Genomic DNA, 27,539 nt, shown 5'->3' on the forward strand with positions numbered 1-27,539 from the left:
TGTAATGTTTATTACAATAAATACACAAAGGATTCAGAAATTTTTATTTTCTAGCTATAGCCTCTGTGGAGCTCAGTTTCCTAATTGGTTAAAAATACAGGAGTTCACGTTAGTCTTGTTAAAGTTATGCTGAGGATCAAGTGAGATATTCAATTGAAAACATAAAAAAGCAACACAAAGAACTATATCCTCATTTGGAAATGTGGCAAACTACCACCACTCTAAATAATCTTCAAGTAGTAAACACCTTAAATATTTGGTATTTATTAAAAATAATCAATTAGAAACCAACCCATCGCAATGTCAGTAAAGAATCTAAAACTTATCTAAAAAAACCTAAGACATCCTAATTCCCCATGTCTACACTAGAAAAAAAAACTAGTTAAATATACACGTCAGTCACAAACTTTTTTTTTTAATTTAAATGTAATGCTGTTGTTTCTAAATAAAGAAAATAATACAAGAAATGTGACAGCAACATTTGTCAACAAGTGGAGCTCGGAAGGGATGGATCATTTAAAATAAAATGACCTGAATGTAATTTGCATGTGGACAAAAGATTTTCTTTTGCACTCTCAGGTCCTATTTGCAGGGATAGGAAAAAAACAGACTTATTTAAAGAGTTAAAAGGCTTCCTCTTTCAATACAAATGGAGAAGAAAAAGAGAAGTGTCAGGCAACAGAAAGTTGGTCATTGGTGAAGTTCAGAGAAATTAGGCAGCTGGAATATTTTCACAACCCATCCCCTCTTCTTCTTGGAACAGCCTGAATATTTTCATGGTCTTATTAAAGACAATTTCAGAAATGCTTTTCTGCATCACTGGATGCCATTTTTAACCAGACTAAATCTTATGAAAATTTATGTTTAATTCTAAAACATGTTCCACCCACCACCATATTCCAATTAAAGCGTGACATTGACACATCCCATGTCCCCGTCTGATGCAGCATTGAGAATGCACATAATCTCACATGCTGGTATCTCTCCAAACCAGGAAGCTTCTTTCACCTCTAATTTGCATGATGCATTCATTTTCAAATTAGTCACGTGATTAATGAGCATCTTGGAGAGTGTCCAGTTTTATCCACTCTGTCATGTTCCCCTTATTCCCACCACTAGACTCAATTAACTCTCCCAGCTAGTGCCAAATGATTGCACACAGTGTAAATCATGTTTGTTCACTTGTTCCAGAAAAGAATCACATCCACTGCAATTTAGAAATTGTTTTCCATTGGCGAGGATAATTAATTGTTAAAATGTGTATCAGCAAGCATTTTCCTTTACTACATAGACTAAACCTTCAACTATTCAATATTTATCAAACTCCAAACTTGTACTCCACAGTCTTCATCCTCAGCCTCTGAAGAAAACACTGCAGGTTTGTAGAGAAATTCTTATAATGAGCTGTTTTTGTCAAACTTGAATTAGGCTGCAGTCCTCTAATAGAAAGGAATTAATGTAAAAATGGCTTCATAATGAGGAAACTGAAGACTTAGGTTATTGTTTTCTCACCATCTTATATTATTTGTTTCTCCATCTCACAGCTCAGCTGAACTTTGCAAATTTTTATTATTTGAATATCCAGGCATAATATGAAAATTAAGCTCTGTTCTTCACACCATCTCAATTTAATTGACACTGTTTTCAATTCATGCATAATCTAGAAAGAAAATGATTGTATTTCTTCTGCAACAATTTTGTTCAGGTTTGAGTCATTAATAATAATTACAAATTCTTGAAAATAAAATATAATAGTTGCTTTTTAAAACAGTTGCATTTTCACTGGAAGTTCCAGACAGCATTTCTTTTTCACAAAGAAAGAATAGTCATCAGGCATCTTGGTTAAAATTATTTGTTTAATTGAAAAACTTTAGATCTTTTATTTGAAAATGCACCCACACGCACACATACCAGAGCTCTAGGTCATGACTAATTTTTACAGGAATAAAAGAAAAAAGTTGTAAACAGGTAACTGTACTGTGGTTGTAATATGTGTACGTGTTCAACATTACATAATTTATTGAGAAACATGGGATAATAATTATTCTGTTGCCAAGATATATGGGAGAACAATAGCTGTTCCCAAGGTATATTTCTGGGTGCTAAGGACATAGGACCTAAATAGGTAGAAAGAGTCCTCGTTCCTGTGAAAGACGATGGAAAAAGAAATACATGTGCAAGAAAAGATAACGGTTAATGATAAATGTTATACAGAAAATTTTATAAAGGTAATATAATAGAGTGTCTCCAAAGAGAAAACATTTCAGAGGATATCCAAATGACAAAGAGGAGTCAGCCACAAGTTATGAAAGTCTTCTGGGCAGATAAAGCAACTAGTGGACAAAAGCACGAGAATCCGGATCCAGCGTGGTGGTGTGATCAAGGAGGAGCAGGAAGGTGATACTGGCTAAGGAATAATGTGCAATCAGGAGAGTGGAACAGAATACAGGAAGAGATCAGAGGAGCAGGCAGGAGCTGCATCATGCAACCAAAGGGGCCAGCTGTGTTACTCTAAGTGCAATAGGAAGCAAAGGAGAGAGATGTCCTCTGGCAGCTATATGGAAGACAGATCAGAGTGAGACAAGACAAAGAAGTGGAGGGGAAGCTGTGCGATTTTGGGCATGGATTGCACAGTCTAGCTCCACCTTTTATTCTATTTTATTTCATTTATAGATTAAAGAAAAGTTTGGTAGAGAAGAATAACAGAAATTAAAATTATTAAATTCTTAAAATTATTAAAAGAATAAGAGAAAATCAACCAAATAGAAGTTTTTATCCTGAAAATAAAATATTCCTAGGCCTAATTGAAGAACTCTATATTAAACTTCACTGATAGGAATTTGAAACTTTGTCTCTGTTCACTTCCCTCTGTCATAAACATTTCTTTCCCTCTACAGTTATTTCAGGGTCAGTTTCAGTTTGATGTGTTCCTAGTGCTTTTTCAGACATCTTAAACTGAAGGGCTCATTTTTTGCTTTCTGAAATTCCAGAGCAATTATTGTAAATGCCATTTCCTTGGAATATTCAATAAAGTAGTAATAATTTCATATTCCTCTGAAACATATTTTTGTATTTTAATCAGGAACATCAATATTTGAGTATCAAATTAAAAGATTGCATAAATTGAATATGGTAAGATATTTAAGGTCGGGAGAGCTTTTTCGTGTTCCTGAAATTATTCCATTGGGAAACTGTCTATTTTTCCCATGTTCATGTCCAACGAATTCTGTAACCCTAGGACAGCATTAAGAAGAGTTCAGCTAAGAGCAACATAATTGTGAAAGGGGTTAATAATAAAATTCAAGTTTCTTTAGTGATCATCTCATTTCTCTTTTTCAGATGGTGTGACCTAGGCGTATAAATTACTGCAGACTGAGCATTACTATGCAAAGGTCAAGACTATTTGTTTTAAATTTACTGGATTGCAAAGCACTAGAAAAATACCTTATTGCCTTCAGATACTGCTTTTCTTTTTTTTCTTTACCTCTATAAATCAAAACCACAGTATTTTTTAAATGGGAAAAGTAATTTGTATATATGAACTTTTCAGCACTGCATTTTAAACTTGAATTGATATACAATAGAGCTGTCTTGTTTAAAACATAGTAGAGATCATTTATTCTGGGGGATTTGTATATTATACTTCTGAGGATCTAAGAGAAAATAACGAATTTTCACATTTCAGTTAAGTTTATGGAAATACAAAGGATAGTATCTGTATTTCTACCTTTTCTGATTTTTAAGTGTTATCTATACTCATTTTATTGGTTTTACTTTTCATACTCTATGCTCAAAAAATAATGTATCTAAATATATGTATTATATGTTATTTTATTTATAAATAAGGGCTATTATATAGTTCCATAGTATGATTATAGAGAGTAATTTTTATTCAGCCTTTATCTAAAGTTTATAAAGTCTGCACATATATTATCTTAATCAGTTCTTATAACTCCACATTTTATGGCAGATATTAGCCACATTTTGTAATTGAAGACATTCTGATCCCAAAAAGTTAAGTGGCCTGCTAAAAACAGAAAATTTGGGGGAAAAATCCATCACATGCAAAGGTCACACATTTATTACAATATTATTGATTTTATAATCATTTGAGAAATTCTTCTGTCCAAAAATTCCAATGTCTGTTGATAGTAAGCCATATAAAAGGGAATAAAAGCACTAGCCCATATTATTTTGTGTCTCAGATGCTCTTCTCCAAACCAGTACCCTGATTCACCTTTTTCGGAACAAATCCTCTCCCTAAAATTAAACATTTCATGTGTACATACATGTGTCTGTACAAGGCACAGTTGAGTCATATTTTGAAAGGTTGCAACATCACTGAACTGATCAACATGATGACTTTGAAAAGATTCTTATTTGAACGCCAAATTCTGTCACTTTTGTTTAAAAATTGTTATAGTACTTTAAGATTAACCACAGTGGTTTATTTTTTTTAAACAATGTAAACATGAACTATAGCTTGATAGCTAATAGTTTGCATATGAGTAATGAATATAAATTTGTGTCAATAATTTTCACTTTCCTAGTGATATTACAGTGTCCAGGAATCGTGACTGAGAATTACTGCTCCTGCAGTTTCTGATTCCCAGTGGGGAGAATGTTGAACTTTCATTATACGCTGACAAAATATATTTATCCTAGTATTTATGATGAGCTTAGGAAAGGAAAGTACAACTACAACAGAAAAACATGCCATCATTTGGGGCCGAGATTACAGGAGCATTTCTGTATACTGCCACATTTTTTAAACATTCCTGTATCATCTGCATTATACAGTGCTGAAGTATTAGGCTTATATGATTCATGCTTTCCTTCTGAGAACATTGTTTTTGGCACTATCAGAGTAACTATCTGTATGATGCATTAACTCACTGCAATTTTCGGTATCAAATGCTATGAACTTGAAAACTAGATAAATAAGCATCTTGATGTTGTGTGTAAAGACAAAAGGAAAACTGACTTCCACAAGGGCCCTGACATCCTCTCCTGGGCATACTTCTCACAAACTAGGTCCTTTTGGTTTCTTTATGGTTCCCCAGCTCTACGCTAGATACACTAAATGCTGCCATCGTTGAGTCGTTAAGCTTCTCTTAAGGAATGAAAATATAGCATCCAAATTTATTCACTAAGTAAAATTGAGTTTCTTTAAGGCCCCGCTGCTGGGTAAGGCTCTGGAATTTCAAAATAAAAGATAATTATGAAACCAATAATCACATTCATGAAGACATAGTCACTCACAATCCAGGGGAAGTAGAGTATCAGGGAACTTATCCTTGAAGAGGTAATCCTTGAGCTTATTTGTGAAGCAAAAATAGGCTTTAACTAAGCAAAGCACAGAGAATTGAGGCAGAAGTAGAGGTAGAACAAGGCATAAGAACATACTTCAGACACATAGATTCACTTTTTGAAGAAGAACTGTGGAAGGAGGAGACGCATTGATATTTAGTACAAAAGGAAATATAGTATTGCTTAAGTGCAAAGAGAAAAAGAGAAGAGAATGGTGCTTAGAAGGCTTAAAAACTTGACAGGGCAGCCCAAGTACAGCATTGCAGGACATATTACCCTTTTTTTTTCTCCTGTTAAGGAAAGTCATTGAAAAATGTTAAGCAGAAAGAAGGATATGTATTTGTGTTGTGTAAATACATGTGAACATATGATCATATCTGAATTTTAAAAAGATCACTCTGGAGACTTTCTTTCTAAGATGGAGGCCTTTACTCCTATCTCAGATATGTAGAAATAATTAAAAACAAACATTTTTAAAATATAATAAATAAATACATAAATTTTCTCCAGGAAAGAGACTTTCAAAAGCAAAAAAGGAAGAAAACATGGGAATAAAAACAAAGAGACAAACACTGTAAATAAAAAACACAAAATAAGAGTGCAGGAATGAGTCCAAATATACCAGTAATTTTTAAAACCGTGAATAAGTTAATCTATTGAAAAGAAAATTTAACTGATTAAATGGAAAAATTCTTATGTAAACTACATATATAGATAGCAATAAAATGTTTAATAATCTGTATAATATAGCCATGTACAATAACATGAATAAATTTCACAAACATAATATTGAATGTAGAATAGCCAGATGAAGAATAACACAGACTGTATTTATAATTACACATATATATGTATTACAAAATGAGGCAAAAATGTTTAGGCATGCTTGTTTTGTATTAAAACTGTTAAGAAAAGCATGGAAAATGTAGGGTTATTAAAGAACATGGTTGTGGGTAGATAGCATGAGAAGTACTTATGAAATGTTGACCCAGCACACTGTTTTAGCTGTATAGTAGTTATATGAGTGGTTACTGTGTAATAAAATATTGAGCTATGGCAGTCATGAGAGTGAGAATATTTTTAGAAAATATTCTGGAGATAGAATCAATAGCTCAATGATAGCATAGCTAAGAGAGGTGAGTAAAAAGAGTCAAGGATGACCTCCAGTTTCAGAGCTTGAACTACTAGATGGATAGCAATGTCATTCACTGACTCAGGGAACACCACAAGAGGAACAATTTGGATAGGCATGAGATCATAAGTTTAATCTGAAATGGTAAAATTTGAGATAAGTATAGAACATCCAACTAAAAATGTCAAGTAGATAATTGGATGTTTAGTTTTAGAAGTCAAAAAAGTGATCTAACTTAGTTATTTTCAGGTATATGAGATATAAATTTTGGAGTCAGAGACATACATGTAGATAGCAAATAAGAACATGATAATTTTTGAGATTGTCTGGAGAAAGAACCTTCATGCTTTCTGTGAGAAGGTGAGAGAAGGTGAGAGTCTAGGATTAATTAAGCCTTGAAAAATACCTAGATTTATTGATCAGATATCCCAGAATGAGTTTTCAAAAGCAGCAGAGCAGTGCCTGAAAATAAGTAATGAGCCATAAGCTGTGGGATTATGTTGAAGAAGACAGAAGAAAAGAATGCTTCCCCCAAAAAGGGCATAATCACCAGTATTGGTTACCTCTTAGAAGTAGAGTAAAACATTGACTGGCTATCATGCACAAAATATGACAGTATATGGAAGCTTAAAGTAAAAATACCACTCACGTGCTGATACTTGTAACCCCTGTCTATCTTAAACAGTCTCCTATGGCCTCATATATTCAACTGCTGAGAAGCTTCCAGTTAGTTAACTTGGTTTGACTAATGAAGGTTTAATTATTCCTAGGTGCATGACTATGTAAGGACATTAGGAAAATAAATACATTTTTAAAAAATGCTACTATCTAGCTTCTAATTAAAAAAGTGAGAATTTGTTTAATGTACAAAAGCGTCAAATAGTCAAGTAAGCATGAAGATGCATCAACTTTTGTTTATGACTTTCACAGATTATACGCATCTGGAAGATTTGTTTCCTATAATTTCACATGACTGACAAAAATAGAAAGATAAAATAAATTTTAGTTGTTTTCTAATATACACGAATTGTTGCTTCCATTGGTGTGGTGCTTGATAGGTTTTAAATTGTTTTTTACATAGTTAATTTTAGCTTCAAAACAGTTTCATTTTTGTTTTTAAAAATAAATATGGCTGGCATTTTTTTACAAATAAGAAAACGAAGGCTCAGATCGGATCAAGAACTTGCAGAGAAGGACAACTAATTTGGACTCTGCTTTTCTGATATTTAATTCAGTCCCTTTTCATCATATAAATTCTAAATGTACAGAACATACTAAAACATTATAAAAGAAGATGTTTTCTCCCCCCACCCTCTGCCCCAGGTAAGTCATAAGCACACCAACTCTAAATGACTGCGTCCAGGAAATATTCAAAGTTAAAGAAAATTATCTATCTTTGTACTAATGAGAATGAACATTATGGGACTATCTTTAATCAGAGAAAGTCAAATTATAGAATATGGAAAATTGACATATTCAATTTGATTATTTACCATGAATCTGACTAACCAAATATTTCTAAATGTTTTTCTCCATGTCCTCACTTCATGCTGAATAAATGCGTACTAATATGGACAACTTCACTGTGAAATGTCAGAATGTTGTCCTCCTTATTCACCAGGAACCATATCAACATAGTAGTTAAAATTACCTTAGTTAAATTAAAAGCTTTAAGCAGAATCTGCCATGGCTAATAACAAAGCTCTTCTTTGAAGAGGCCAAAAATTAAAAGGTAATTGTAAACAGCTCTGACACTGGGGTCAAAAATTACGGATTAGGATCCTAGTTTTACCAGCTTCTAAATATATGGCACTAGGTAAATGTGTCTAAATTACACTAAATCATTGAAAGTACTGAGAGGTATGTTAGAATTTTAAATGTATCCCTAAGTAGAATATTTCACACTCTACATTTTAAAAATGATAATTACACAAATTGGGAGAGGCAAATGCACACTTTGTTAGCTCATTTTAGGTACGCTTAAAATAGCTTTTACATCTCAATTTGCTTTCATCAGCAATCAGTCAATATGTAGGTCATGTCTACATGAATACTTTTCTTCTCACTCTAATTATTTACATAATTGGCTTATTAGGAGTCAATAAATAATAAAAGATATCTTTAAAAATAAGCTATTAAAATAATACAAAATATAAATATAAGTAATTTGATTTCATAACACAATTGGTTCATGTTTGCTTAGTTATTTAGGTTGACCAGCACTTATTTTAATTAGCTTCTGAATTTAGTCAGCATCAAAGATGGTTAACTAAATATTTCATTGGTTATAGTACTATCTGAAAACGATATTAAAAGAATAATTATAACATTGTTTTTATTACATTACTTAGCAGTAGTAGTTAGTATTTAGAATTAGGAAATGGTTACAGTATGCCAGGTTCTAGGCTAAGCACTTCACATTTATTATCTCAATTAACCCTCACAGGAGACTTATGTGGTAGGGAGAGTTATTATTTCCATTTTTCATTTGGAGAAATAGAGTTCAGTAAATCATATGTAGAAATGTAGTTATCTTCCCAGCATCACACAGATGACAGTCACATGCTATTTAAAGCCAGATGCATCAAACATCCATCTGTGAGCTGGTAGGGCTGGCCATTAGTTTTAGAAGGTTTCGATTATTTACAGTGAATCAGTAATTTTGGTGAATATAGGAAGAAAATTGTCTTTGCAACCTGATACACACACGTTTACTGCAAGAGTAGGAAAGTAGACTGCAGTGTTACTAAGTTTATTCTGATGTGAAATTTCTTCCTTTTTTTGTACCACATAAAGAGTTAGTAGGGGGCTGCCCTAGTAAGTTGGGCTCAAGGTCAAACAGCTTGTAAAATTTGTAAAATTAATCACACAGTTCAGTTCACTGTCTTATCCCTCTGACTCCCTTTCCCTCACACTGCCCCTAACACAAAGAGTGATTGGAGTAGCCACAGATGTTTCTGGCATCAGAGAAAGAGGCAGAAGGCATTGCAGAGGTCAATTGACTGTGACACTGTTAGAACTGAAGTTTTGGGCTGCTTACTTGCAGAGGTGTCTTCCAAGGCCCTATACAAAATTATGTATTCAAAGTTATATCTGTTTCTGCTTTTTTTTTTTTAAGATACAAGTATTTCAGGAAACTACATCAAATGGGCTAGTAAGAACTTAACTATACATAGAAGTGATTGCATATAAAAATACATACCATTAAAACAAGTTAAATTAAATGTATCCCCAAATCAAAACAGAGAGAATTCATAAAACAGCAAGAGAAAAATATCTAGGCACATAGAAGGGAACCCCCATCAGATTGACAGTGGATTTCTAAGCAGAAACCTGACAGTCCAGGAGAGAATGAAAAGACATATTTAAAGTGCTGAAAGAAAAAACCAAAAACAAAAACAAATAAACAAACAAAAAACCTGCCAGCCAATAATAAAATACTAAGTAATGTTATTCCTCATAAATGAAGGACAAATGCAGTCTTTTCTAGACTAGCAAAAACTGAAGAAATTTGTCACCACTAGACTAGCCCCGCAAGAAATGCTAAGGGAGTTTACACCTGAAAGTGAAAGGACAATATTTACCATCATGAAAATACAAAAGTATAAATCACTGGTAGAGTAAATACATAAATAAGGAAAATAAAGAGTTCAATATTACTACTACAGAAAGCCATCAAGCTACAATAATAAACAAGAAAGAATGAAAGAAAAAAATCAAACAACAAATAATATACAAAACAACCAGAAAACAATGAACAAAAAGATAGAAATAAGTGCTCACGTATCAAGATTAATCTTGAATAGAAACAGATTAAATTTTCCACTTAAAAGATACAGACTGGCTGAATAGATTTTTTTAAATGATGCAAATATATGTTACCTAACAGAAACTTACTTCACTAGTAAATACACATACAGACTGAAAATAAAGGGATAGAAAAAAATATCCCAAGCATATCAAAACCAGAATAAGCAACAACAAAAGTGCAGGCCAATATCCCTAAAAAACATAGATACAAAAATTCTCAAAAAAATACTAGCAAATTAAATCAAACAGAGCACAAAAAGATAATACAATATGATTAAGTGGCATTTATTCCAGAGATTCAGGGATGATTCAACATATGCAAATCAATAAACACGATACATCACATTGACAGCATAAAGGAGAAAAATTATATGATTATCTCAATAGATGCAGAAAAAGCATTGATAAAATTCAATATCCCTTCATGACAAAAAAAAAAAAAACCCCAAAAACTAGACATAGAAGTAACATACCTAACATAATAAAGGCAATATATGAGAAACTAACAGCTAACATCATACTGAATGGGGAAAAGCTGAAAACATTTCCTTCAAGAACCAGAATAATACAAGGATGCCCACTTCCACCACTCCTGTTCAACATAGTACTGGAGATCCTATCCAGAACAATCAGGCAAGAGAACAATATGAAAGGCAACAAATTGAAAATCAGTAAGTCGAATTACCCCTCTTTGCAGATGACATGATCTTATATTTAGGAAACCCTAAAGACTCCACTAGAAAACACTTAGATCTGATAAATGTATTCAGTAAAGTTGCAGAATATAAAATCAACATACAAAAATCAATAGTGTTTCTATACACCAATAATGAACTAGTGGAAAAAGAAATCAAGGATTCAATCCCATCTACAATAGTTACAAAAAAAAAAAAAAAAATCCTAGGATTTAATTTAACCAAGGTGGTGAAAGACCTCTACAGGAAAGCTGCAAAACACTGATGAAAGAAATCAAAGAGGACATAAAAAACAAATGGGAAGACATTCCATGTTAATGCATTCAAATAATTAATACTGTTAAAATGGACATATTACCCAAAGCTATCTACAGATTCAATGCAATCCATATCAAAAGAGGAATGCATTTTTCACAGAAATAGAAAAAGCAATCTTAAAATGCATATGAGGCCAGGCACAGTTGCTCACGCCTGTAATCCCAGCACTTTGGAAGGCTGAGGCGAACGGATCACTTGCGGTCAAGAGTTCAAGACCAGCCAGACCAACATGGTGAAACCCTCTGTCAACTAAAAATACAAAAATCAGCTAGGCATGGTAGCTCATGCCTGTTGTCCCAGCTACTTGGGAGGCTGAGGTATGAGAATCACTTGAACCTGGGAGGCGGAGGTTGCAGTGAGCCGAGATCATGTCACTGCACTGAGCAACAGAGTGAGACTCTGTCTAAAACAAAACAAAACAAAACAAAACAAAATGCATATGAAACCTGAAAAGAGCCTAAATAGACAAATAAATTTTGAGAATAAGGAGCAAAACTGGAGGCATCACATTACTTGACTTCAACATATGTTGTAAGGCTATAGTCACAAGAACAACATGCATGGTATTTTTACAAAAATAGACACACATAATCCAAGGAAGCAAAATGGAGCACGCAGAAATAAATCCACAAATTTATAGCCAATTGATTTTCAACAAAGTTGCCAAGAACATGCATTGGGAAAAAGGTACTGTCTTCCATGAATGGTGCTGGAAAAACTAGATATCCATATGCAAAAGAATGTAATGAGACTTCAGTCTCTCACTACACGCACAAAAAATTTCAAAATGGATTCACGACCTGTTTGTAAGATCTGAAACTATAAAACTACTACAAGAAAACATAAGAGAAACACTCCAGGACATTGGACTAGGCAAAGATTTCATGTCAAATACCTCAAAAGCACAGACAACAAAAGCAAAAATAGACAAACAGGGCTGTATTAAAATAAAAGCTTTCTACACAGCAAAGGAAACAGTCAACAAAATGAAGAGACAACCTGTTGAATGGGAGAAAATATTTGCAAACAATTCATCTGACAAGGCCTAATATCCAGAATATATAATGAACTCAAAAAACTCAATAGCAAAAAAGTAAATTAATTAATTTTATAAAATAATAATTTCATTAACAAATGAGCACAGAACTCGAAAGGATATTTCTCAATAGATGACACACAAATGTCCAAGAAGTATACGAAGAAATGCTCAATATAATTAATCATCAGGGAAGTGCAAATTAAAACCAAATGAGACATTATCTTACCCTGGTTAGAATAAGTATTATCAAGTAGTGAAAAAATAACAGATCCCGGCAAGGATGTAGAGAAAATAGAACTCTTACACACTGATGGTGAAAATGTAAATTAGTAGTGATATGGTTTGGATTTATATCTCCACCCAATTCTCAGGTTGAGTTGTTATCCCCAGTGTTGGAGGTGGGGTTTGGAGAGAGGTGATTTGATCATGGGGGTGGTTTCTCATGAATGGTTTAGCACCATTCCCTGGGTACTGTTCCTGGAATAGTGAGTGAGTCAGTTATCGTGAGATCTGGTTGTTTAAATGTGTGTAGCACCTCCTTCATCTCTTCCTCCTGCTCCAGCCATGTAAAACGTGCCTTCTTCTCCTTTGCCTTCCACCATGATTGTAAGTTTCCTGAGGCCTCCCCAAAAGCAGAAGTCACCATGCTTTCTATGCAGCATGCAGAAATGTGAGCCAGTTAAACCTCTTTTCTTTATAAATTACCCAGTCTCAGGTATTTTTTACAGCAATGCAAGAACAGATTAATACATACAACCATTACGGAAAACAGTATAGGGGTTTCCAAAAAAACTAAAAGTAGAACGATCATATAATCCAGCAATTTCGCCATTGGGAATTTATCCAAAGGCAAGGAAATTATTATATCGGAGGGATACCTGCATTCCCATGTTTATTGCAGCACTATTCACAATAGCAAAGATAAGAAATCAACCTAAACGTCCATCAATGGATGAATGAATAAAGAAAATGTGATACATAAACACAATGGAATACTACTTGGCCATAAAAAAATGAAATCCTGGCATGTGCCACAACATGGACAGAGCTGGAGGTCATTAAATTAAGTGAAATAAGCCAGGCACAGAATGACAAATATCATATGTTCTCGCTTATAAGTGGAAGCTTTATTTTATGGAGGTAGAGAGTAGAATGATATTTACCAGATGCTTGGAAGGGTGTGAGTGTTTGGGGGTCAGGGATAACGAAAAGTTGGCTAATACGTAGAAACATACAGTTAGACTGAAGGAATAAGTTCTAATGTGTGGAAGCAGAGTAGGGTAACTACAGTTAATAATGAATTGTATAATTCAAAATAGCTAGAATATAGGACTTGAATATTTCTAACACATAGAAATGGTCAATACGCAGGATGATGGATACCCTAAATACTGTGATTTGACCATAACATATTCTCTACATGTAACAAGACATCACATATACCCCAGTAAATATGCATCAATATTATGTATCAATAAAATATTTCTAAAGTTTCCATATTAACCTCCTGACATTTATTTATTGGTAAGCTTGTATTTTCTGTCTCTTCCACTAAAATGTAATCTCTATGAGGGCAGGAAACTTGTTTTTTTCATTGCTATAGCCCAGCTCAGAAATAATGTCCTGAACATATTAGATATTTATTAATCATTACAAAATGAATGAACATGAGTCAGAATATTGATAGATAAAGCAACCAGAAGGAGTGAGAATTCTCCTAGCCTGTAGAACTCAACAGCAATAAGATTATACTAGCATATTTAAACAATAAGTGGTTTATTCAGAAGAGCTTATCATGAATGCTGAGAAAAGAGTGTTTTTTCAATTTTTCTGGGACTGAGTGAAATCATAGTCTATTTTGGAGTACAGAACAAAGTGTTGCAGTCTTTATTGCAAGACCAATGCAGTCGTGAAAGATGTGTTACGCATTCTTAGTATGACGTCATTAAAACTTTCAGTTCTCTTAACTTCCTTGGACTGATTCAATACCAAACAGGCAAGTCATATATTCCCATGTAAGACAGCTGTCATGGAGATCATATGCTACTCATATCCAGTTTTTCAATAGAAACTTCACATAGTAGATTGGATCAGAATTTCCAATTATGATTTCTCCTCTTTTATGTAGTTTTGCCACAGGAAAAATTATGATGATCATAAGTGCTTTGAGTAATTCCAGTTGCAGTGACAGTAATATCTGATTATAAGTTAATAAATTGACATTATGGTTGCCTTTCCATTCTCTATGAATAGATTCTCTGAGACTTCAAAGAAGAGCACAAAGTCTAGGTGTCCTTATCCTGACAGCTTTCCATTTCACCATTTTCATCTTATAGTTCGATTAATTCCTAAGGAAATCAAAATATTCATTTTGTCTTCAGCAGAGTATAAAGCAATTATATCTACATTATTTCACATAAAAATCATGGAAAATAATGTCATCACTGCATTTTTATAGATGAGGAAAGGCCAGCAACATATGCTAAATTTTTCAAGGTTGAAGGGACAATAAGTACTTTAGTTATTCACCCAACAATTTATTGATTCTCTGCTATAAACCACACACTGATCATTTTTGGGAGACTCCAATGACTAAAACAGCATTTATTTTCTAGCTAAGGAAGACACATATAACTATATACTAAATAAGAAGGTAAAATGTGCTTGAGAAAAAGAATAGAAGAGAGTGAGTGTATTCTGGAGGTTCGATGGTAGTCAGTGTAAGCATGTTTGAAAAAAAGGCATTTGAATCCTGAAGAAGAGATTTGAAAAAGGTAAGGATGTTAGCTCTTAGAGTATTTTAAGAAAAGTATTCCAGGAAAGGAAATATCAAGTGCACAGATGTCAGCGTAAAGAATTATCTAGCATGTTTCAGAAACAAAGAGGATAGTAAGGACATCAAATAAATAAGGAAGAATGCTAAAAAATAAAAGTCAGATGGTCAAGGTATGTCATTCATATGCTTTTATAGGCTGTTGCCAGTTACCTTTTACTCTGGGTGAAATGAGGAGCTACTGAAGGGTTTTGAACAGAGTGACATAATCAAGCTTATATTTTAAAAAGATCTTTCCGCTATAAAAATAGACACATAGATCAATGACACAGAATAGAAGGCCAGAAATAAAGCCACACACCTACAGCTAACTGATCTTCCACAAAATCAAGGAAAACATACACTGGAGAAAGGACACCTTATTCAATAAATGGTGCTGAAAAAACTGGATTGTCATATGCAGAATAATGAAACTGGACCCCTATCTTTACCATATACAAATATTAACTCAAGATGGATTAGAGACTTAAATGTAAGACCTAAAAATATATTTTTTAAAAAAACTAGAATAAAAACTGAGAAAAACTCTTTTGGACATTAGCCTTGGCAAGTAATTCATGACTGAGACCTCAAAAACAAATGCAACAAAAGCAAAAATAGACAGATAGAACTTAACTAAACTAAAAACCTTGAGCACAGCAAAATAAGTAATCAACAGAGTGAATAGACAACCTGCAGGACAGGAGAAAAAATTTGCAAACTATGCTTCCAACAAAGGGCTAATATCCAGAATCTTCATGGAACTCAAACAACTCAACAACAACAACAACAACAACAACAACAACAAAATAGCTCATTATAAAGTGGGCAAAGAACATAAAAAGACTTTTTTTTTCAAAAGAAGACACACAAACAGTCAACAAATATATGAATAAATACTCAGTATCGCTCATCAGAGAAATGCAAATTAGACCAATGAGAAATCATGTTACACCAGTCAGAATGGCTATTATTAACAAGCCAACAGGCCGGGCGCAGTGGCTCATGCCTGTAATCTCAGAACTTTGGGAGGCCAAGGCAGACGGATCACTTGAGGTCGGGAGTTCAAAACTAGTCTGGCCAACATGGCGAAACCTCATCTCCACTAAAAATACAAAAATTAGTAGGGCATGGTGGCATGTGCCTGTAATCACAGCTACTCAGGAGGCTGAGGCAGGAGAATTTCTTGAACCCAGGAGGCCGAGGCTGCAGCGAGCCGAAATCATGTCACTGCACTTTCAGCCTGAGTGACAGAGTGAGATTCTGTCTCAAAAAATAAATAAATAAATAAATAAATAAAAATTAAAATTAAAATTAAAAAAAAAACAGGCAGCAAATAGGCAAATAGCAGATCTTGGTGAGGATTGCAGAGCAAAGGGAATGCTTATATACTCTTGGTAAGAATGGTAAGAATGTAAATTAGTACAAACTCTGTGGAAAATGATATAGAGATTTATCAGATAACTAAAAATAGAACTACCATTTGGTTTAGCAATCCTGCTACTGAGTATCTACTCCAAGGAAAATAAATCATCATAGCAAAAAGGTACCTACACCTGTATGTTTATTGCAGCACTACTCACAATAGCAATGACATGGAATCAAACTAAGTGTCCCTAAAAGAAAGACTGTATAAAGAAAATATAACATATATTTGACATATCTATATGTCACATACATAGATATATATGTCACACACACACATATATATATATATGCCATGAAATACTACTAAATCATAAAAAAAGAAATCATGTCTTCTGCAGCAGCATGGATGAAACTAGAGGCAATTATCTTATGTGAAATAACTCAAATAGAAATTCAAATATCATATGCTTTCACTTGTGAGAGCTAAATATTGTGTACACATGAACATAAAGAGTGCGATAATAGTTATTGAAGACTCCAAAAGGTGGGATGGTCGGGGGTGTGAGGGATTAAAAATTACTTGAGGGAGACAAGGTACAATATTCAGGTGATGGCTACACTAAAAGACCAGACTTCACCACTATACAATATATCCATGAAACAAAACTGCATTATTACCTCTCAATCTATAAATAAATAAAGGCAAATAAATAACTCTGTTATAGTGAAAATAAGCTGCAAAGTGAGGCAAGAGTAGAAACAAGGATCTAAAATAATAATATAGGCTGGGGATTCTTCTGGCTCAGATCAAGATGGTAGCAGTAGAGGTAGTGAGAATAGATGAATGTTGTACATATTTGGAAGTAGAGTCAACAAGACCTCCTGAGAGTATATTGTGTGGCAAAAGAAAAAAATCAAGAAAGAGTCAAAGGTTTTAGGTATGAGAACCCAGAATGATGAGATTACCATAGAGATAAGAAAGGTTGGCCGGGCACGGTGGCTCACGGCTATAATCCCAGCACTTTGGGAAGCCAACGCTGGTGGATCATGAGGTCAAGAGATTGAGACCATCCTGGCCAACATGGTGAAACCCCATCTCCACTAAAAATACAAAAATTAGCTGGGTGTGGTGGTGCATGCCTGTAGTCTCAGCTACTTGGGAGGCTGAAGTAGGAGAATCACTTGAACCCGGGAGGCAGAGGGTACAGTGAGTTGAGCTCACACCATTGCACTCCAGCCTGGCAACAGAGTAAGACTCCGTCAAAAAAAAAAAAAAAAAAAGAAAGAAAAAAGAAAGAAAGAAAGAAGGAAAGAAAGAAAGAAAGAAGGAAAGGCTGTAGATGAAAAAGTTTTTTTTTTTTTTTTTTGTAGAAAGAACCAGAAGTTAGCTTTGAACAGGGGAATTTAGGAATGTCTATTAGACATCTAAATGGAGAAGTTGTGTTGGAAGCTAGAGATATAAGTATGAAATTCAAGAGAGAAATATAAGATGGAGAAATAAATTTTGGAGTTGTAACATACACATGATACACAAGGCCATGACACTGAAGACAATCATCAATGAAGGGAATGTGGAGAGAGACAATAAGAAGACCAAATGCAAGAAGACCAAATGCTGAGTCTTAGGTAAACAGGAAGAACCAGACAGTGTCAGAAAAGCTGTTACAGAAGTTAGAGGGAAATCAAGCGAGTATGATATGTTGTATGCCAAGTGAAAAAAGTGGATGAAATCCAAGAGTGGTAGAACATATCAAATGCTGCTGGTAAGTTAAAATGGAATTAATATTATCCTTGGACTAGCCACTAAAGAGTCAAGGTATCCCTAATAAAAACAATTTCAGTAGAGTGATGAGATGAAAACATGGCTAGAGTTGACTGAAGAAAGTAGTAGAAAGGGAATCAGAGTCTGGTGGTACATTCAACTCTGAGCAGCTTTATAGCAAAGCAGTGGAGAAATGCGAAAGGCACTAGTAGAAGAAGTGGGGTCAAAAACGAATTTTTAATGTTTCTTAATATTTAGAGTGCAAAAACACCATTTTTATGATGATAAGTGATTCACAAAAAGAAAATATTGTTTTGAGCAAGATTTTTGACTTGGACATGGGGATGGAATCTACTGAATGGAAATGGTAGTACTGGCTTATGTAGGAGCATTGGCAGTTCACCTAAGTTAATAAGTGGCAAGGCTAAGTATGGACTCAGAGTGGTGGGTAGCTTTAGAAGTATCTTCTGGGTGGGAGTCTTTAAAATTTATCTTCCAGATGTTTCCATTGTCTAAGTAAAGTAGAAAGCAAGGTCATCAGTGAAGATGTGAAGATAGGAGGAGAAGTTGGTGATTTTAGAGCAGTGAGAAACTGAGTAGTCTATGACCTGGATGTGTATCCAGAGCACCATTAAAAGCCTATTTAAGATCAATCATAATACATTTAAAGTGAGACCAGGCTTCATGGTTATACTCAGCTGCTCCAGTGCAATTTCATAAAAGGTTTAGGTTTAATTTGGGTGGTGCTTAGCTTACCACATCGAATGAGAGAGCCAAGAGGTCTGAAATTATGTGACCATAGAAATCTAACTTAGATAACAGGGGAAAAAATGTCACTGAAGTTGCTCATGCGTTCTTGTATTCCACAAATGTTTTGATCATTCCTAATAAACATGCACTGTGCGAGGTCCTGTATGAAATTCAGAACAAAGCAGGCATGTTTTCTGACATCATGGAACCTACTTTTTATATGGGAAGATGAACAAAAAATTAATATAACTTTTAATTCAGAATTGAATAAATATGATTAAGGAAACAAGCTGTGTGCTGATATAGGAAATGCACCTGTATGTTTTGCATTCATATGTGTGTATATGTCTGTATGTATGCCTATGTGTGTGTTTATGTGGTAAGCAGTTAACTTAGATAAGGTGATCAGAGGTCTGTCTGAGGAGACGTATGCAAACTGAGACCTGAAGAATGAGTAAGAACTTGTTCTGTAAAGAGCAGAAGGTAGGTGTTTAAGGTACAGGAGAGTATCTTGACAAAATCCAAAGGCAGAGAAGAGGTTGCTTGGCATATTTAAAGAACTAATGGGAGTCCAGTGTGGTTGGTGCACAGCAAGCAAGAAGTTGTTACAGGATCCGTTTGGAAAGAAAATAAGGAGCCAGGATGAAGGCAGAATTCAATATCCAGTTTAATTAGTTTCATACGAATTATCTTTCTATTGTACCACATTCAAACATTCCAGAGTCATTAATAAGTATAATTCTTCAAGTTTAGTTTATAGGCCTTGATTTCCTTCAAGAGTTATACTGGAGCACTTATTCTGACTAGTAGTAATACCCTCCCTTCTCCAGACCCCTTCAGTAAGTATCTGTCCAGTGTTTCCCTGTAGACCATGGCTCCGTGGTTTGCTCTCTAGAATAATTAGATACATTAATCTATGCAAATATATAAATGACTCCTAATGGCTCTGGGCATTAACTCTCCCCTGAGCATTTATATTTCAACAGGAATTTTCTAGTGACACAAAGGAGTGACTCTATTAGTGTACATTTTAGACACAGAACAGGCCATTTTGGTGTAATTCAAACGCAGTATTTTTCTAAATTCCTAGCTTAAGAAGTATTCTCAATACAAGAGATATTGAGAAATGTATACTTAATGTGGTACATTTGTTCCATGCTGGTCTAACAGCCATTGAGCACGAGGCTATCTGCAGATGACCTGTCTATATTGTTGATGTACTTTCTGCTTATATAAAGTCCTTGTTTTTTAAGCTTCCCAAGTCATTCAGGAAGACTTAACTCTATATATAGCATTTTATTCTTTTTTTGTAGAACTTGTTACAGTCCTTATCGATGGCTTAGAAAGAATATAAATCTTTCAGATGAGAGTATTATGCAGTTTTCATGGTTTGTAAGTGAAATTGGAAGTCTAAAACGCTAAAAGAGGAAAAGCATTCTCAGTTGAGTCAATTACAAGAGGATGTGCTCCTTGAAAATAGGATATGTAAGTATAGTTGGAAACTTGTTGGTCTTATGAATTTCTGGGCACTGTGAGAACCAAATAAATGGATGGGCAAATGAGATAATGAAATAATAACTGATTGCTCAGTTGTTAAAGCTGTTTTCTTTCCAAAGGGAAAGCAACCCTAAGAAACAATGGATAGGTCCTTAAGGCCAGTTTTTGTAACTAAATTGTGTTCTGTATTAATGTAATGACCTCAAGTCATCTTAATGCAATGAGACAAAAAAAAAGAAAAATTGGACTCTAGACAAGGAGATGTGATCAGCTCTCAGAGATAATGAAACAAAAGTAGGCAAAGAAACTCAATGAAAACGGAATTCTTGCCTATCATTGTGCACCTTTGACTCCTTTGCTTTGAACAATGCCTGAAACATAAACATTTGTTAAGGAACTAATATTGAATAAAGAGGAAGGATTAGGAGAGCAGAGGAGTAAGATAAGAAAAAATAAAGAATGATTGGCATTAGCACAATGTTTTTAATTTTTCATGAAAATTTTCTTTTGCTAATCATTTTAGGTCAAGAAATAGTAATTAACAAACATAGAGAATTTTTATAAAAGACCACTAGAACACCTTTGATTAGTTATTAGTTTAGTTGTTCACCAGGACTCTAAAGTTACTATAGCAATATTTAAAAATGATTAATGCTTTCCTAGAAATGTATTTGCTTACTAATTTTCCATTTAATGAATATTTTATATCATCTGCCATATGTTCAACATTCTATTTAGGTCTGGGATACACTAGTAATAACATATTGGGCATTTTTAACCTTTATGACATTTTAATTTGACAGATAATTATCTAAACAATTATTTAATTTCATAGAGACTAGTGATATTAAAAGTATTCAACATTCTAAAAGAATGCATAAAAGAAAGGCTTATTTTTGGGAAGTCAAAAGAGGCGCTCTTGAGGAAGCAATATTTAAATTTAAGTTTAACAGAAAACTATGAGTGAATGAAGCAAAGATGTAGGTGAAAAAATGAAGAGCATTCTGGGTAAAATATGGATGAAAATGCCGTAAGACAGAAAAGGGCTTGACTAGTTTGTGGACCTAAAATAAGGTGGATGTGGTTGATGCCCAAGAAAGAAGTGGCAAGTGTGGAAGCTGAAGACATAAATAATAGCAAGACCATGAGAGTCTTCATTTTGTTCTTAGAATTTTTTATGCTAAAAATAATACAACACTAGGGACCATCAAACAGAGATTACAGTAGTCCAGATTTATAGTTTTCAAGATTTTTTTGGTTCTGTGTAGAAACCAATTTTAAAACAAGTCCAAATTGGAGATGGGTGTGGCTTAGAAAAAGATGACAGAAAAGTTTATAGAGAGATGGGGACAGTTTTAAAACCTGTTATAAAGGTAGAAACAACAGAATTTTGTGAGTGGTTTAATGTAGAAGTTTAAATAGGTATCATGAATTATTCATGGGTTTCTGGCATGAGATGCTGGTGGATCGGGTGCTTTACCACGAGAAGGAATCCTGGAAAAAGTAAACATCTACTACGGAAAATCAGCTATTAAAGTTGATGCATGTTTAGTTTTTCTGCCCTGGAACTAACAAATGGAAAAGTTAAGCAGGCTGTCAGTAATATTCATCTTTCTCTCACAGAAGAGTATAAGACTGTAGGTATCTAAACCCTTAGCCAGGCCTGCAAGATCTTCAAAGATCTGGTGCCTGGTAATGTATTTAGCTCTCGCTTGCCTTCCTACATATTATACCATTTACTTCACCCTTGGGCTTCTGGTTCCCAAAATGCCCCAGCTTTGTCACTTGTTGTGCTGTCTTGTCTCAGTGCCTGTACTTTTTGTTTTAGCAATCCCTCCTCTTCACCGGCCTAATTCCTATGCATCTTTCAAAAATAAGTGCAGAGATTATCTGCTCTAAACTATGAAACAAAATTATGACAGGCAATTGTTTTAGACTGAGCTCCTGCCCTGGGCCTAACAGATGAGACCAAACCAAAATGAAGTCACTCACATTAGATGCCACAAAACCAAACTGAAATTTTAAGCAAGCAAATAGACCCGTGAACAGACCAATACTTTCTGAAAGCAAGAGATTCCATTCTACCTGAGTCAGTGTAATAAAGAAGTCTCCTCTGCTTTAACCCTTACAAAAACAGTAATGTGAAGTAGCCTGATATTAACCAATCTGCTTTTCCTTTCTATTGTTATAAATTCATTGGTTACTGATGTTGAAATTGTTGCCAATAAATAAGGGGAACAACTACTCCTTGGGATGAACACTGGTATCAAATAATATATCTAACTCTTTTCAGTGATAAAGGGATCTTACGTTTTCAGAATTGGGGTATATTTGAAAGAAGAATAACTCTAAGCTGAATATAAGGGAGAAAATAAAGCCATATATATCTCTCAATTATTTTAGACAAAAGGCCATTTAAAAGCCTCAGTCAGTAGGGTAACAAACAGATCTAGAGAAGGATTGAAAAATATTTATTTCCTATATCAATTGTGAAAAAAGTATCCTTGATAGGTGTTATTCTTTTATAATTTGAATGATTTTCAAACTGTACTAATATGAATTTCCTCTTAAGAGGTCATTAAGTCAGCCACACTGAGTTACAGTTATGAAGCAGAAGCAGGTGGAAGGTAAATTATTTCAGACTTTTACCTTCTGCAAGCAGGATACCAATGGAAAATTGCTAACCAATATTCCCACTAGAAAGGCCACAAAATGAAATGATAGGAAAATCAGATCAAAAGTAATAAAGTACTCTATGTTTCCATTTTCAAACTTCTTCTTCTAAAGCTGTTTTATTTATAGCCAGATAAAGGTATGACTGTAGCTATATGTTAATACTGAATGTCCAGGTATCTTAATCTCAAGTGATAGATATGCCTCATGGATAACTAAAGGAGACATCATCATATACTTCTCATTTCTTCTGTTTGAAGGAATCATTTATGATTTATTCACATCTACTGCCCTATTCAAGCTGTTAGATGTGAGAGGTTGATGAACAAGAGGCTGGTTTTTGAGACACCAATACATACAAAGCTTAAAGAATAACAGAAAATAATAAACAACTGAGTGAATTTCTGATATCATAAATTATATATTATATTATTGAATTTTCCAACAAGATAAAAGATTCAGAGATTTTCCAAAGATTGTCCCTTTTGTGTAACTTACAGTGTGTGGTACAAAGCTATTGGCATTCTAGAATTAAGATATTTAGAAAATGGACTTAGAGAATTATCAAGCAACAGTCGCAGCTAACCACTTTAAAACTTTACAAAGTAGTTTCTTTCTCTTTAGAACCAAACCTCAACTTGTTGAGGAAGTCCTTTCCAGTTACCACATACTAATTGCATGTACTTAAATCTAATCGATTTACTTCAACTGATGAGGTGGTCTTAATAAATAATCAGACATTTAAAAATAAGTATGTTTTATATATGTCAGCAATGGTATGCAAGCAAATATTCTGGGGCCTTTTGGGAAAGAATACACCAGTATAATCTACAGCGTACCATTTAATATATCAAGTAGGATCTTGAATTAAAATTTCTTGATAAGCATAATAGAAACTAGATGATCTTACCCATGGGTGGGGTGAGGATAAGAGATATTCAGACTGAGGGAACAAATAGGGTAAGTAATGGGGAGTGGTTAAAGGAGCTCACCATCCAGGCAACCAGTCAGCCATGAGGCTATATGCCTCCCTCTCTGGGAAATAATGCTTGATGTGTTTTTAATACCAGTGTGTTTCTGACAAAGAGTACTACGGTGGACTCTGCTTGAAAATTTCCAGCCAGTTCTTTAAAGTAGTTTTTTGAATGAGTAAAGCAATTTTAAAGACATCTTTTGTGCTTTGAATGAGGGAGAAAACTTGTTCCCCAATGCAAAACTTCTGCAGTATATTATGACAGAAAGAAAACTGGGTAGGAGGAATAAAACATGGGTAGTGTTTTGGCTCTAGCAATATTTTAACACCTTAAATGTCAGTTTCCTAACCTTCAAGATGAGAATGATGGATAATATTATGTCTATATCTAACGTTCCAAATGCACCATTAACATGGCTAAATAACTCTGCAGTAGAAAATTCAGAGACTGACAGAAGTGAGCAAATACATATATAATCACATCAATTTTATTATCCAGAGTACAATTTTACTATCCAGAGAAACTTCTCAAATGCAGATAGATATCCATTATTAGATACTGAAATCACTTAATGGATTCCAACCACCATTTACCAGAAAGAAATAGAATAGATAATACCAGAGTACCCGGCAAGACGTAAGGACAAATACTGTATCTTGAAGCTTCTGTTGTGCTACGTTACATATGATAGATTTGTGTGTATGTGTTCTGGGTCATAGAGTAAATTGTATTTATTTTCCATCAACATTGCTATTATTTTCAAGCCACTTAGTCACAGTGTCTTTATTTGAGCTTACGGAGAAAGGAAGCTTCCACTTACCTATAGTAGGGTCATGATAATCAGGGAACTGATGACTAATAAACTGCATTGTCATTGCTGAAAGAAAAAAAAACACATTTTGTTTAATAAAAATTCACTAATTCATCAATAAGTTATTTACCAACATAGTCCACCAATCTTTTAAAAGGTTATGGTGAATAAGTTAGTTATGTGAGTGACTAATTTAATTTCACACAAAATGAAAACAATAAGACAAAGTTCTAGAGGGAAAAATGTGTCAGATAATGCCAGATACTTCTCTGAAATAAACATGTTCAAATTTTAAGTGTATTTCAATAAAAATGGTATTAGAGTAAAAATAAAGAAGCTCTTGACATAATGAAAATGTAAACCAGTTACAGAATCCCTCTTGACCTTCTCTGGTTAAACAGTTGGTAATGATGTGCAAGTCCCTTTCACCAAAGAATCTGTACATTCTCTGGGACTCTAAGTTTTTCATCTTTAAGGTGAATAGATACTCTCTGAAGTTCTTACGAACTATAAAGATATGTAATTACATTATTTTTGTCTTTAACTGTTCAAAATTAAAATTATTTCAGTTACTTTTATTTTGCCTAATTTATGTTATTGACCACCTTTTCTTCATTACTTTTTTTCTGTAATTCTGTACCCTCCACTTTATTTCCAAACCTATGATTTTGTAAAACATTTGTAATATTTCTATTGTAAAGTATTTCCTTATGTGAATTTCCATTATTAGGAAGCAAAAGGAACTCTGAAGCAAAACAACAAACTTAGATAAAAATAGTGTATAATAGCTCTTCTCTTTCTTTTTTCCTCACTTCTGCATGTGCGTTTGTTAACAGACTCTCTCCTTGAGCAAATTTTAGGTAACATCCTAAGCCTTCTTCTCTGCTAGGCCTCATATATGGACCCTGTCCTTGCATTCTGGCTGGGTCTATATATCCCACTTGTCAAATCCTGCTAAGTCAGTTTAGAAAGACTCCTCCCCTGATATCTGATCCTCTGTCCTACCTTCAACAAGAATCCTGCTAAGTCAGTTTAGCAAGAATCTTCCTCCCCCTGATGTCTCCTCTTAGGAATTTTCCATTCACAGGTGTAACCCCTCCCCTCTCACCTTCCTCCTCCTCTGTGCCTTGCCTATACATCTTTGCGTGTCCTTTCTGTGTTTGGAGTTGAGCCCAGTTCTATACTGAGGACTCTTTTCCCTTATGGAAATAGTTCCTGGATTAAATTTATTTTTATTGCTTTAACTAGTGTCCAGCTCTGGTTGTTTTTAACAGTGTGTACACACTTTAGCAAATATTCAGAGCAGAGAAGACTCAGTTATATTCAACAAACATGTGGAATGCACTAGTCTGACCCTGCTGAGAAAAGCAAAGAAATGGAAACTGACCCAGTGGAAGAGAATTTCTGTTTTATACTTTAACAATTGTTTACTTCCTTTATTTGCAGTGACAAAAGAAGTCTCTACATGTAAGTATTACTCAATTTGACAGCTTTGGGCAAATTTTTGAAATGCAAATCAACGTTCCTTACAGATAGCCTGAGGAGTTAGAATACTTCAGGTAAACAAACTGAAAGCAACATGTTTATTAAGTGGATATGAAGAAGCATTTGGAAAATGCTTTTCCTGAGTTTTAAAATGGCAGTTGCCTCCCTCTCTTAGTTCCTGACTGGTTTACTCCCAGTTAGAACACAGAGGTCAGAGGCATGGCTTCATGTGAGCAATTAGCTATGGGTAGTCAGTCATCTCAATTTCAATAACAGCTTAGTTCAGTACATTTAAAACTAAAATGAGGATATTCCTACTCCACTCAAAACAAATGGATATAGACTTAATTACTAATGTGATTAACAGTCTCAACATCCATCTTATGATAGTCAATTATTTAGGCTAAAATCTCAAAGATGTCTTTGCATCCCTTCCCTCTCATATCCTCCATACAAACATAAATTTTAAGATTTCACTCCAACAAATTTTTCATACATCTTGATTCTTTCTGCTATTACTCTAGTTCAGAATCTTATATTTCTTTTGAAAATCTCTATTGCATTAGACTAAAAACTGTTTCCTCCATAATTATTTTATTTTCTTTACATTAGCTCTTTCCCAATGGTACCAACATCATCATTAAAAAAATTATGTCACTCACATGTCAGCTGCTATTAAAATAAAGAACATAATCTTCAACATGATATGCTAATACATGTGGTCTTTCGTGAACCACATTCATCTTTCCTTTCAGTCTGAACTTACGTCACTGCCCAAACAGCTACTAGTCTTGTTCTCAGACTTAGTGTGGTACTTTCCATCCATGAGAATGCCTTTATCCTATGACATAAAAATGACCTTTGCCGTCTTCATTTTGATATCAGAATTATGAAGACTCGCTCCTTGCCAAAACTTCAGTCAGGCTCCTCTGAACCCTCTTCTCACCTACACCTAAACTTTTGTACTTCCATATTCATCTTTTCATAACCCAGATTTAGCAAGAATACTGCTAAATCAGTTTAGAGAGCATCCCTTACCCTTGATATCTGATCATTCTCAATACCTGATCAAATTCTTCATCCCCACCACTCCTCAAGAAATA

At 34.2% G+C, this 27,539-nt stretch overlaps 1 protein-coding gene across 2 annotated transcripts in view; it reads right to left on the reverse strand.

Annotated features, from left to right (window-relative positions):
• The window catches only part of RIT2 (Ras like without CAAX 2), a 375,407-nt gene that overhangs the window by 267,738 nt on the left and 80,130 nt on the right, over positions 1-27,539 (reverse strand). For both annotated transcript variants that reach the window (XM_019013752.2, XM_019013753.3), the window contains exon 2: positions 24,961-25,017. In XM_019013752.2, coding sequence (XP_018869297.1) covers positions 24,961-25,017 — 57 coding nt within the window. The remainder of the gene's footprint in view (positions 1-24,960; positions 25,018-27,539) is intronic.

Source organism: Gorilla gorilla, chromosome 17 (assembly GCF_029281585.2).
Source record: "Gorilla gorilla gorilla isolate KB3781 chromosome 17, NHGRI_mGorGor1-v2.1_pri, whole genome shotgun sequence".
Taxonomy (NCBI): domain Eukaryota; kingdom Metazoa; phylum Chordata; class Mammalia; order Primates; family Hominidae; genus Gorilla; species Gorilla gorilla.